General features: G+C 39.0%; 1 protein-coding gene across 1 annotated transcript in view; it reads right to left on the bottom strand.

Moving 5' to 3' along the window:
- Nucleotides 1-13723, bottom strand: part of rhpn1 (rhophilin, Rho GTPase binding protein 1) — a 38714-nt gene extending 24991 nt beyond the window's left edge. Inside the window, exons 1-4 of the mRNA XM_084723545.1 lie at nt 13634-13723; nt 9353-9468; nt 2324-2452; nt 682-757 (exon numbers count right to left, since the gene is read on the bottom strand). Coding sequence (XP_084579671.1) covers nt 682-757; nt 2324-2452; nt 9353-9468; nt 13634-13717 — 405 coding nt within the window. The 5' untranslated portion in view covers nt 13718-13723. The remainder of the gene's footprint in view (nt 1-681; nt 758-2323; nt 2453-9352; nt 9469-13633) is intronic.
- Nucleotides 13724-14116: the final 393 nt, after the last annotated feature.

Here is a 14116-nt window from a genome sequence, read left to right as displayed (position 1 = left end):
ACCCACCTGAAAATGTAATAAATCTCCAATAATGTAATAAGGTATTACATTATCGGTAAAAATGTTATTACAATATCAGTCAGAATATTTTATTACATTATTGGTCAAGTTATTACGTTATTGGGTTTTATTACATTTTCGATTGAGTTAAGTGCAAATTTGAGTACATTTTCAGGCGTTATTACATTTTCAGTAAATTATTACATTATTGGGTGCTACAAGGAGCCCCACACGGAGGAGGGGGTGGAGAGGCTAGGGTGACCATAAAGATTCATTTTCTACACACACGACAGGTGTCATATCATGGCTATGACAATGTCATGTCAGTCTTATGAACACCCCTTCCAATAAAGTGTTACCATTTGTGATTAAATGCAACTTTTCTCATAACTTCTCACATGAGGAAAGAAATGAATTAACATTTGATGGATGTGAGCTTAATTTGGTATTTGCCACAATAAATAAGGCAAGCCAGCAGATGTATTTTGTTTTCAGTCTAAAATACGTGTCAAAGGTGAAACACTGCTTGTTAAATAAGGAAAACAATGTTCCTCCTCTACCTTGTTCCAATATCTTAAATACAATATTCACTCAGACTTCTATGTTTTTTCTCTCAAAGAAAAATAAATTTGCTAAATGAGATACATCAAGGGGCTGATGTAAGAGTAGATGGATGTTCACCTGGATAGAAACTGTGAAGTCCACCTCTTTGGTTTCTTTTAATCCAAGTGGGATCATAGGAACATTGATGGCTTCACTGTGAAAAGAAATAAATATGGTACATGAGTGCGTGTTTAATCTTTCACAGAGTAAACACTAACATGTAAACACACGGTGACGGTCAGGTCACCACTGCCATCTGTTCGTCTTCAGACCCAGCAGGCTCACTGCTCAGTGCATCATCCTGCTAATAAGCAAAACTAAATCCAAGTATTAACCCTTACGGCCCCCACAGTCACCCCCTCCCATTCACAATGAACATAAACAAGCACACACGCTGCGGGGTCATTAATGGCACTCTAATCAGGGGATTTATCCCTCTCATGACCCACGGCTGCACAGGGAAAAATCACCTGGCTGTAAAGGCTGTAAAGACCACTATGAGAATAAACTGAGTATCAATATCTAAAACATTGATCACCAATTTTCACCACTTTCTGATATTTCATAGCTCAAATGTGCTATTAATTGAGAAAATCGTCGTCAGATAAACTGACAATGAAAATACTTGTTATTTAGTCTACAGAGTCTAGTTATTCTTAATGCCCACACACACTGAAAGTGTCTGATGCACATGTTTTAAAGCACACCTACTGGTTTAAATGGCACAATGTGTCAATTTTAGGAGGACCAACACTTTTTTCTCTAGCTATAGTATCATTTCTAAAAGTTTTAAAAAAAGGGATCGACATGAGAAGTAGGTGCTGACAGGGCTGCATCATCACCTGGAGCCTGCCAACAGAGTCTCTGTTAACAGTGACAAACAGACAGATCTATGTCATATTAAACATTTGTCACTTAATTATTATAAACTATGATGATTCTGATTATTATAAACTATGAGACACTCAACTCAACTTTATTTATGTAGCGCCTTTCAAGCACACATGCAGCCCAAAGTGCTTCAAACAGCAGAAATGGTACAACACAGAAACAAAGATAAAACAAAAAAAAAGTCAGACTAAGAAATAACAACAATAAGACAATATAACATTAAAAAACAATAAATAAAAGTCAGTAGAATGAAACACCAACGATAAAAAATAGTATAAAAACCAAAGATTGAAGCTTAAAAGACTACTTCCAATTAAAGATTAAAATCAAAAGAGATTAAAGATTAAATGATTTTGGGTAACAATGTAAAAACAGAATTGCAGTTGTCTAAATGGTTAGTAATAAAAGCATTTTCTGCATTGAGTGAGCAACTTTGCATTCGTCTCTCCCTCTCCATTTCAAATATGATGCCTGCAGTGCACCACAGTGGCATCAACTGATGACGGTCAAATGTGGGGCGTCAATTATTGCTCTCAGTGTGTTTCGGCCTTAAGTCCTAACCCCTAACAAGCGCTTTGAGGAATAGAAAAAACAGACAAATTGCCTTCATTTAACCTTAATGTCCTTAGCCTCAAAGTATAAAACATGAATTGGTCCCCACAAAGACAGAAGTGCACGAGCACATACACACAGAGCACAGTGTGAATACTAAAATGTAATGGATGCTTGTTTTCACCAATTATAATTCTCATTAGACTAATGAGAATGACCTGGAATTCACAGCACAACATTGTGTGTGTGTATCTGTGTATGTGTGTCTGTTGCCTACCTGTCTGTCTGGTAGACCTCCATGTTACTGTTGAGCTCCTCCAGCTCCTCTTTCAGCAGCTGCAGGTTGGAGTTGACGAAGCTGAGCTCCAGAGCCACCGTCTCCTTCACCTTGTTGTTGGTTGTTGCTCTGCATAGACACACACATGCACACAGAGATCAGATCTCATCCTTAACACACACCAGCATATAAGAGATTATAACAGTCTCCCATTCCCAGTGTAACAGGAGAAAAAGAGAGTTATTTAGACTTTACTCCAAGTCAGCATGTCAGAAATCAACATCACACAGACACTCCCGCCTCCTAAAAAGTTTCATGTTTTTAAAATTAACTTAACACTGAAATGATTTCAGTGTGTGTATCAGTACTGAACATTTTCAGCACATTTTAAAAATACCTCAAGAATATTGACAACCGTGATAATTTTAGTCATTTTAACAGTGATATGAAATTTTTTACAAGTTTCATCTCTACTGTAATGGAGGAACCAGTTATACATCTGCCCTTTTAATCTATTTGACACCTGTTGCTCATGTTCCCTGTCATTTGAAAGTAACAAAAACTAAGTGGGGTTTGTGCCTTAACTTGCCCATGCTTTTTAGGGGACATACACATACACCTAAAGGAACATAATAACAATACAATCAATATGTTAAGAGAGAGAGGAAGAAAGAATAATATCCACCAGTGTTAGCATTGTGTTTCCTTAGTTGCTTTATCATAGAACTGATCATTACAAACAACACAATCCACCTTGAAAGCTGCCTTGCAAACGTAAACCTGCATTCATGGATGTAAGATTTCTTTCACAAAATAACGGTCTTTAATTTATGCAACCACCTCATCTCTCCACCCTCTCCTCCTCCATCATCCTCTGTACATTCCCTTCAAGACTCTCCACCCCTCCTCCAGTCACGGGGGGAGGTCCTTAGTGCTGAGTAAAGCCAGCTCACACTGCCGTGGGGGTCTGAGGTCAACAGCACACAATGTTCCTGGAAATCTGAGGCATCACTGGGTTGCCGTGGTAACTGATGATACACACTTAATAGGAAATGAGGCCCAGGAATTCTCCCTAATTATGCAATCATTAAAGAAAATGTTGTGTGTCTCAAGAAGGAGGCAGCACCACAGCGCTGAATTCACAGGATAAGTGATATTATGCACATGAATACATCATTCAGACAGACGTTCAGGAAATTTATGGTTTCCATAAATACAGATAAAGAGACATAAACCTGTGTTTTGGGGCACATGGAAAACACTTTATCATTTTTTAGTTTAATCAGGCAAAAATAAACATTCTTGCTGAATGAGTCATCTGAAGACTCACTTCTATGGAAACATCATCAGGTGAAGATTTGGGGAGGAAAGATAATCATAAACTGTCAAAGGCAGACTATGATAAATTCATACAACTGGCAAAGTCTGGTCATGATTTCAGTCATAGATAAACAACACACTCAAGATAAAAGTGAACGCTTAACTCACTGTGCAAGCTCATGTTCCTGGAATTTCGACCTTTGATAAAAGAACTGGCAAATATTGACATCCAATACCATTTTCAATACCACAAGGAAAAACTGAGCCAAGAGGGGATGCACAATTAATCAAATTATTACCATAATTGCAATATGGCCAAATCACAGAATCTGCATTATTGATGAAGGAAAAATGTTTTACAAAACAGCATTGTAATAGTACTGCAGGGCTCAACAACCAGGATTGCCTGCTTACCTGGAGCAAGCAAAATGCCATGTCGAGTTAGTAAATCTTGAAACTCACTTGCTCGACATGGCAAAAAATGTCACATCATCATGATTTTTCACATGATTGCAAAAATGATCATTCCCACTAATCGTGAACCATATCGTATGATCTCCCAAAATAATCGTGACATGATTTTTTTTTTCAACCACATTGTGCAGTGCTCATGACCAGTGGAAAAACTGCAAGCTGTGATTCTTTCACACATGACCAAACATGCAGCCTTACTGAAACTCACCTTTCAGCTTCTGTATAATGTTAATCTGTCCAGTTAGACCACTTTACCTTCACCTCTCTTCATCTGTCACTCCCTCCCTCAGTCAGTCACTCACACACACACACACACACACACACACACACCTATATCTAGGATCAAGCCAAGGGCAATCTGATTAGTCAGCTTTAAATGGGCTGCCAAATATCCCCTTCACACACACACCCACTTGCACGCACAGCACACTACAGCTTTTGAGTGAAAAAAACAACTTTCTTCCTGCACTGACAGAAAGACATGAAGTCCCACAGAAGCTGAAAAGAAGTTTTTTTATTTCCAGTAACTTCTGATACGTTTGTAATAACCAAACTAACTAACCTAGTTACTGCCCCTCAGCTGAATTCCCACACAGAAACACACCCCGCACCACACAACATGACGTCTTCATCAGCCAATCACGAACCCCGATGAGTTACAACCCCTCTTTCATCGGTAATTAGCATCTTAACCCACCCCCCTACCACGACCCAGTTTCACAACAGTTTCAGAGTGAAAATGAAAGCGAGACACTTTGTGAGTGTCTGTGTGTGAGTGTGTGTGTGTGTGTGTGTGTGTGTGTGTGAGTGTGTGTGTGTGTGTGTGTGTGTGTGTGTGTGTGTGTGTGTGTGTGTGTGTGTGTGTGTGTGTGAGTGTGAGTGTGAGTGTGAGAGAGAGTGTCTGTGGATGAGTGTGTGGGCTATTCCAGTTCACCGGAAAAGAAAAAAGAAAAAAAGGTCTGACCGTGCCAGACAAATAAGTGGGGGATGAGCTTGCTGGGGCTCTGTTGGGAATCTCTGCATGGGAACAGGACAGGAGGTGGACACAAAGCCGGCTGATTACAGGCCGACAGGCTGTGTGGGGGTGTCCTCTTTGTCTCTGTGACCCATCATCCTAAAAGAAAGGACAGGAGGGCTTGCTTTATTTCCCCTAAACTGAGTCATCACCTTTTAGGATAACAGCCTGAATCCAGTCAAAAATGGAAGTTAGAGAGAAAAAAAAACATCACCACTTGTTAAAGAATAAGTCCAATCTGCCCATTATTGGTGATAAAACCAGTTGATTAACCAATCAACAGAAAATAAATCATTAATCATTAAGTCATTTATCAAACAAGACAGCAAAGCATTCACTTGTTTCAGCCTGTAAAATGAGAGGATTTGCTGCACATTACCTATACATAATTACCTACATTCATTCAATTATATTCTCAATTAATCACTTTATCTGCAAACTGCAATCAAACTAAAGGCCACAATAACGTCTTTAATGACTATTTTGTCAAACCAGTGGGGTTGGGCAAAGTTAAATTTAGAACCCAACCAATACTAATAATTTTGGGGCCGATGCCAATACCAATATTAAGCAGTAAAAGAAAATCCAATATATCTGCTGATATTCTTTATGAAGAATATAATATACAGTATGCACAAACACACATTGTTTGCAGTGAACCCTCAAAAGTGGTTAGCAAACACTTGTGACTTTCACAGTTTTTAATAATTATAAAGAACTATAAATAAAAACACAAATAAAGCAAAATGTATGTATATATTAAACCTTAAAAAAAAAGGATCAGATACACACAAAATGCTACCTATAAAGCGACCAAAAAAAAAACATATTGGCATCATTTCTGTATATGCCAGTATCTACTGTATATAGACTGATAAAGCTGTGATTGGCCAATATCAGACTGATAATATCAGCCAGCTGATATATTGTTTGGGATCCAGTTAAAATTTTCCAGCTGACCACTGTCAACCCAATAACCATCGACTGCTGCTATATTTGTGCAGATGTGTGTGTGTCCCTGGGACTCAACTGGGAAGTGGGCACGCAGAAACATACAACCAGACATCTTTTGAACTCAAGTTCCTCTCTTAAAGAAACTAAACAAGCTGCAATTGCTGTTAAATCATCATAAAACACACTTCATCACACTTCATTCAAAGTCGACATTTGAAAATTCAAACTCACCAAAACCACCTTGTTTAGTCTTTCCACTGTCCCAACAATCCCAAACTCTGGTTTGGTTGAAATAAATGCTTTAATTAGATGAGTTAGATGTGAAAATATTCTGGCTCTACAGTGTTAACCACATTCTTTGGCTCTCAGTGTGAGTGTGAGTGTGTGTGTGTGTGTGTGTGTGTGTGTGTGTGTGTGTGTGTGTGTGTGTGTGTGTGTGTGTGTGTGTGTGTGTGCGCGTGTGTGTGTGCGTGTGCTGCTGAATCAGAGTCTGTCCTTCAGAAGCAGATGTCACTCAAATTTGCAAAATAAAATGACAAAATCACCCCTCAAAAAACTGTTTGGAAAAACCCAACTGGTGATGGACTCAGCCAATTACTGATATATCTATCTAATCACCAAACCCTACTAATCAACTGTCCAAAACACAAAGGTATAAAGTTTACTAGGATTTTGAACAGCTGGTTGGGCAAAAGAAGCGACATGAAGATGTCGCTTTGGAATGATGACATGTTCAGTGTAGGGATACTGAGAACCGAGACTTCATTACTAAGTTGATGCCAAAATTCTGAAAATGTGACGTTACTTGTTTTTCTATAGTTGGTGCTGGAGATGCAAGTATTTCAGACCTGACAGGGACAGCATATACGCTTACAAGTGTTTTAGTCTGCCTTCAAAGGACCAGTGAGTCAGATTTAGAGGCATCGACTCGTGAGCTAGCAGACTGCAGTCACCTCACCTCACTCTCCCCTTCCAAGTCTGTAGGAGAATCTGCAGTGACCATGAAAATCACACAATACGTGGAAAGCTGGATCTAGAGCCAGTGTTTGGTTTGTCAGTTCTGAGCTACTGCAAAAACATGGCAGTGTGACTTGGTGGACCTGCTCCATCTGTAGATATAAAACGGCTCATCAAGGTAATGAAAACACAACAATTCCTATTTTCAGGTGATTATACACTAATGAAAATATATTTATTGATATTATATTCAATTTCTACCACATTCTTCTAATAGATCACCATAAATCTTACACACTAGACCTTAAAATACCAAAGGAAGAACAGCACAGAAGAACAACAAAAAACACGAGTACAACAGCAACAAGGGGAGCTGCAATGACAGCTCCACCTCAACACATTACCGTTTTGTCTGCCACCATGTCCGTAAATCTAAATAACCACTGCACTCTGAGACCAACCTATATTCAAAGTTCAGCACTAGACTCACTTTTGCACTCCTTTACTTTCCACATATGGTAACATGCTCCCCTGACATTTAAGATTTGCATCAGGTTTAGTAATTAACTTCCTCAGTCTTTTGTCCTCAGAAGCTCGGAAGAGTATTTTTTATTTCAGGTGGTAATTTTTAATTTCAATTTTATTATTGTTTTTGTTTTGTTTTTTTTACCATGGTATCAAACTGGGTATTGGGAACTGTGGAATTTCACTGGTATTGATATCAGCTACTAAATTCTGGTATTGTGACAATGACCTAGTTTGGGACATTTTTCAAGTTTATAGGATAAAATAATAGACAGACTAAACAATAATGAAAATAAGAAGAAGTAATAGCTCTACTATGTATCATCCATCGCTCCCTGGAAAATGATCTTGGCGAAACTTAATTAGTTGTAGCAAAATAAGTCCTGGCAGACTGGTGAGGGGTGCCCTTGGTTGTCTTTTAATTATAGACACTGTTGTTTTCTGTGTTGATCTAATTAGATTCTGACACGGCACCACGAAGGAGGCAGAGAGTAGCTCTTTGCTTTAATGAAGTGACCTCCTCCTCCTCCTCCTCTTTCTAGTCCCAAGTTGAGTCTTTATGAGTACACGAGCAGCAGCAAATCCACTGCAAGTGGGTTTTTAAGAGTTTTTCAACATGGGCTTTTCATGTTGTTTTCAAAACTGCCACAACAAATGTGTAGACCAAATGTATGCACATATATTAAATGTATACATTCAACCTCTGTAGTAATCTACCAGAGCCTGGGAAATAGTTGAGGAGAAAGAGAGAGGGGGGGAAGCAAAAGGCACAGAGAGATGGAGAGAAGGTGGAGGGGATAAAGATGACGCTAATGTTCTCAGAGAGAATACTTTGATGTTGTGCCACCGTGTCTTTTTTAATTTCCCTCATTTCTTCACCAATAAAACTCTAGCGTGTTCAGTGAATGACAGCAAACTGCTTTAAAACACAAAGCCAGCACAGTTCAGTTGGGCAACTAGCTTTATATGTATGCAGAGATCATATATTGTTTTGTATGAGAACAAAACAATATCAATAGGAAAAAAGGAAGAGGAGACACAAATACTGTTAGAGAGGACACACAAGCAGCAGACAGACACATAAATATATGTGTTCACACACAGTGAACACAAACAGAGCCATAAAATCGGGTGGTGCTGGTGTGTGTGTGTTTTGGAGGAGAGTGATCTCTGACCTTTTCCCAACACAGGACACAAACGTGACCAAGCCAACAAGCTAACAAAGAGCAACCAACAACACAGAGGAGACCAAAGCAGCATTTATCACCAAATTCTTAGAGAGGAAGAGCTGATCTCAGAGAAAGTTTCAAATCCAAATGACTGCCATAAACAATGGGTCCACCTTACAACATTAGACACTTGGAACAGCTGATAATACAGGCAAATGTGTCACAAAACACAAAACTTAACTGTTTGTTAGCCCTGATTTGTACCTTGAAATCTATTTTTATAAACACAAAAATGTAGTTCCCAGGACACGATGTGGGTCCATCTTGAAAATTAACAGGTGGAACCACTTCTTTTATTTGTGTTTTAGTTCCAGCAGATTAGACACTTCACAGCTGGTGGAACCACTTTGCACATGTCAAAAGGTTATATCTGATTAAATACTTTGTGGCATGTGAATGCAAGTCTTATTGGATCCTCTTATTTAGTCCATGTAAACAGTTCAGTTGGAATCTTTAGTTTTATACCCTTTTTCCAACATGGTACATGCAGGAAAAGTCCCTCAACAGATGAAACTGTAGATAAAAACAGCTCTCTGACTTGTCCCAGCACCTCACCTGAACAGGTTCTCTGCTCCCGCCCTCATGCGCATCTCCTTGTTGATCTGCTGGTTGATGCGAGCTCGCCGGTGCTGCAGTTTACTGCGCTGAGTCTGGGCGAAAGGATCACATCCCTGCAGAGAAAATTAACAAACAGTAAAGGGAAAAGAAGTAATGAATTAATGAATGATGAATTATAGCAGTAAATCTGACTTCTTTATGCACTGACAAAGTAAAGTCTGTTTCAACCATGGTGTGACTTAGTAAATGTAAGACAGGCAGATGACAGCTCGTAAAACAGCACGGTTTGTCAGTTTTTTTATGAAGAAAATGAAAATCAGGTTGTATGTAGGCTGTGTCAGACTAAATTAGCCTATAACCACTTGATCAGAGCAATGTGTAACCACATTCAGTACAGGAATATGGACATTAACCTGCAAGGGGAGCACTGCTAGCATCATCTCCAAGTATACAAAGCTGTTGCGCAGACTGTGATCCTGCTGAAAAATCTATGCACGTAGTAAGTTGGTGTCATGTTTTCTAGGACAATGTTTAATGTTCATAATGCATGGAGCAAACTGCCACACATTTCAGCTGCATTTAAAATACAATTTGGTTATTGAAGAATGTGATTAATGGCTTGCAATGGCTCTTAAAACACTCAATATTAATAATAAATTGTGCTAAATGTTAGCAGTTTTCTGAGTGTTTTCGTACTTTTAGACTAGTCAACACGTCTAAATTGAAATTTTCTTTAATTGTCAGGGAACTTTAAGCTAACACGACAGACCGTTTGTTACACAGAACCATCTGGGTAGTTGTCCTTAGAAACTGTTTGGAAAAGTGCAAGCACTTAAAAAAATGCCTGGCAGGTGATTGGATGAACCACCCGTCTATCATGTCTAACACGGGCTAATTTCAACCAATCAGATCAACGCTTCCATGGACCCTTCTTGCTGTTGTCACACCTAAAACCACGCCCATAGCTGCCAGTTGTCCCTCCTAGGATGCTGATAGGCCGCACCACTTTTGGTGTGGACAAAAACGGATAACTTGAAGCCTGGTAAGATGGATTCTCGCGTGATAGCATGATGTCTCGAATTCAGCTGCCTCGCAAGGTAAAGGGAAATTAGTTGCCAAGAACATACTTAAAAATAAACCCCATTTCTCAAGCATAACCCCATTCTGCCCAGGTTGAACATCCCAAAAAACAAACAGAGGACTACATTCACCAGTTAGTCTTTTGTTGAAAACTGCTATTGATCATCTTTCAAGGTGATCTGAAGTGTTGCTGTTTTTATTTTGCTGACAAACATGAAACAGGAATAAATAACAATGAATCTTTTAAGTTCACACATGCTTAACCCTAACTTGAACTTAAGCAATCTATAGCATTTTATTGGTAGAGCTTACTTGTGGCAGTACAGCACAGACCAGACCGAAAGCTGCCTGAGAGGCTTACTTTGGAGCAAAAAGTTCATGTTGAACAGGACAGCATGCCAGAGATGATGGGTGTGTCGAAGGGCGTGTCAGAGATGTGAGGAAACTGCCAGCTCAGGAACAGAGGATGCTAAACATGGTAATAAGTTGGCATGATACAGCAGGAGGAGAACCTTCTCCTCAGAAGGAGAATATGTTTAATAGAAAAGGGATCTGGCAATATCTCAGAGCTGTGTATCTGCCTTAAGATTTAAAGGCCTCCTAAATCTCGCTGCAGCAGGCATTTTGCCAACAACGCCAGCACAGTTTCCACACAGCTGATTGTTAAATGTCCGCTGACTAAAATCAGCAATCTATCATACAATGCACCACTGTTTCACACTTAAAGGTAAACACATGTACAGTAACTTGACAGATGGAGCAGCTGTACTGTAAACATGCTGCACACTCCCTTTCCTTATCCTTGTGGCTCCTCTTGCAGACAGTTTGTACAGTTTCTCAGTTTCTCAGACTCTTTCTGTCTTTATCTTTCTCGTTCCCTCTCACCCAGTTAAGGTGTTTGTTTAGCATGCGCACGTCAAGTAATCCTCAGAGTGCCTGCATGGATTAGACTCCTGGCCGTGCTCCCACCTCTGCTCTACCATCAGGGGGGCAGGAGGATGGAGGCTGCTTGACATCTGTGCTGATCAAGTTTAAAACCTTCGATGTCCAGGTGACTTTCCCTGAGCATATGTATTGTTTTTCAGCAATACAGATACAAAGATACCAAACTGCTGCTCCGATCACAGTCTTCTACCTTACTGAAGTGCATCATGTCTGTAACCATTAATTTATTCCATCCATGTTTTCCACATTTACACAAGAAACTTTCCCCCGCGAATACTGATAAGTTTTTTAAGATATTGACAGCAGCCATATTTACCCATTTAAATGGCCTGATTTACTCTCTACTGTGTGTGATTTGATATCAGTACAAATGCAGGTGTAAATGATGTTTTACTTTTCAAACACACTCAGAAGCTTAACGTAATTAAAGAGTCAGTTCATTAAAATAACTAGGGTTGTTCCAATATCGATGCCAGTATTGGAAATAGTGTTGTCACGATACTGAAATTTCTAGTTTCAATACAATACTTTGAAAAAGACTGATATTAGATATCATTTTCAATACCACAGGGTAAAAGTAGTCAATATTTAGGGCATAAAATTTCTGATTTTTGTTAAAAGACTAATATAACAAGGCAATAAAATTACAACAGATATTCAACCAATTCAAATGAGATAAATCACAAGAAGCACACAGCTCTGGGAGTTAATGACAGGATAAGTGACTATGTGAGTACTGCAGCGGTATGCGCATAAACTCACTGTCTGAGAGAAGAAAGAGTAAGACATTGCAGCTCTTACCAGAGTATTGCCACTGAGAAAAATGAGTACTGAAAGCATTTCAAATATTCAGCATCAATATTTATCAATATTTGTTAACAACACTAATTGGAGATGCCTCTGATTCAGTGTAAAATGCTGGATCAGGTATCGGCATGCACCAAGCCCCAAAATGTGACCCTACTACAGCCCAGCAGTATCATACATTTTTTTAACTCGCTGGTTTCGGATCGGTATATGGTATCAGCCCATACTCAGTGCTCAAAAATCAGAATTGGTATTGGAAAGGAAAAAATTATATTGGATCATCTCTATGAATATGCAAATACATTTTTGGTCTCTTACTCCTACTAGTATTTAGCCATACAGATAATCTCTTAAAGTTTTGAGATCTTCTCCTCTGCAATTTCTGCTGCGACCTTAATACAGTGAAGGTAAATGGAATTTTATTTGTTGTTCACACAGTACTGTAAAACATTCAGCAGTAATGTGTCTTCCCAGAAGCAATTTCTCATAGAATCACTGTCAACTTTTTTGAATTTTGAACTGAACTTGAATTGAAAAATGCTTATCAGTTTCCCAAAGCATTATCTTCAAATTGCTTCTCCTTTCCGACAAACAGTCCGAAACCTGAAGACTCTCCATTTACTGTCTTTACTTTGCTTTTGCTCAATTAATCAGTTAATCATTGCAGCTCTACTGACATCTCCGAACTCATACACAACTGATAATACTAGTATACTTAGATAACACCAGAGGTAATTGAGAAAATATGTTTTGTTATGTTTTTACACTATAATACTTTAAATTCAACCAAATACTTTCAGCAGATATAATAATTCTGAAAGCTCATATTTGCCAGACAGACAAGACGGACATCATCTTCAGTGGTTCTTTTGTGTTTTTTATGTTACTACTACAAGTATCCAGAGATCAAGCTGCACAGTTCTATTTATAAAGCTTTGCCAAGGGAGCCTCACGTGAAAACACTGCATCTTGTTTATTTATTACAGTATGAGAACAGGTATGGACACAGAAGATGGATTTTTTTTTACCTGCTTCTCATGACCAATATCAATAAGATAAAGTTCACCTTACCTGCACTTTATGCACACCTGAGAGTAAGAAATAATGACATAATTTAATACACCTAAGCCTAAGAATTCAAATTAAATTCTTTCACATTATCACAGCCGATATTCAGTTTCATTATTAGGATAAAAAGACAATAATTTATCAGCACATTTTGATCGTACATCACTAGTAACAGGAGCTATTCTTGTACACAATGTACTTTGGGATTAAGTCCACAGTCTGCAGTTACTTTACTCTTGATTTTATGGAGCCACCCAGGATCTGCCGATCTCCAGGACCGCTTTAAGAACTTTTCCTCAAGTTTATCACACGTCTCAAGTGTGTGTACACGTGTACAGTATTCATGTGTCCGAGAGAGTGTTTAAGTGTCAGTCTCACCTTTCGGATGCTCCCACTGTGGCTGCCCTCTGCGGGTAACGTTAAAGGCATATCGTCGTCCGAACCACCGTCTGACAGCGACATCTCAAACTCTCTGTGGAGAAGAGTCAGTCATGTCAATATTACTTTATTCACAAGTGTCACTATTTAGACGTACGTGTCATACATCACCCTGCACTTTGAACACATGTTTAAGCTCTTAAAGTTGACTTAACAAGCAGCTATCACGCCATCAATACTGAACGTTAAGTTAGCTAACGTTAACGAGACAGACGCGGTTTCACCACTTGCCTTGTCGCAGGTTCCTCCATCGTGAAGCAACGTCAAAAGCGCCCCAAAAGTACCTACATTTCTCCAAACTTTGTGTAATTCCAAGTAAAGTCACGACTCCAAGAGTCAGCCAACACTAAACTAAAATACACAACTTTTTACTCCTCAAAACAGCCCATTTTGAGTTCACTACATTGCGAAGGTACCTCCTCC

Source organism: Lutjanus erythropterus, chromosome 7 (genome assembly GCF_056507025.1).
Source record: "Lutjanus erythropterus isolate fLutEry1 chromosome 7, fLutEry1.hap2, whole genome shotgun sequence".
NCBI lineage: Eukaryota > Metazoa > Chordata > Actinopteri > Lutjaniformes > Lutjanidae > Lutjanus > Lutjanus erythropterus.
The sequence above is the reverse complement of the archived record's forward strand: the minus strand, read 5'-3'. Positions and strand labels throughout refer to the sequence as shown.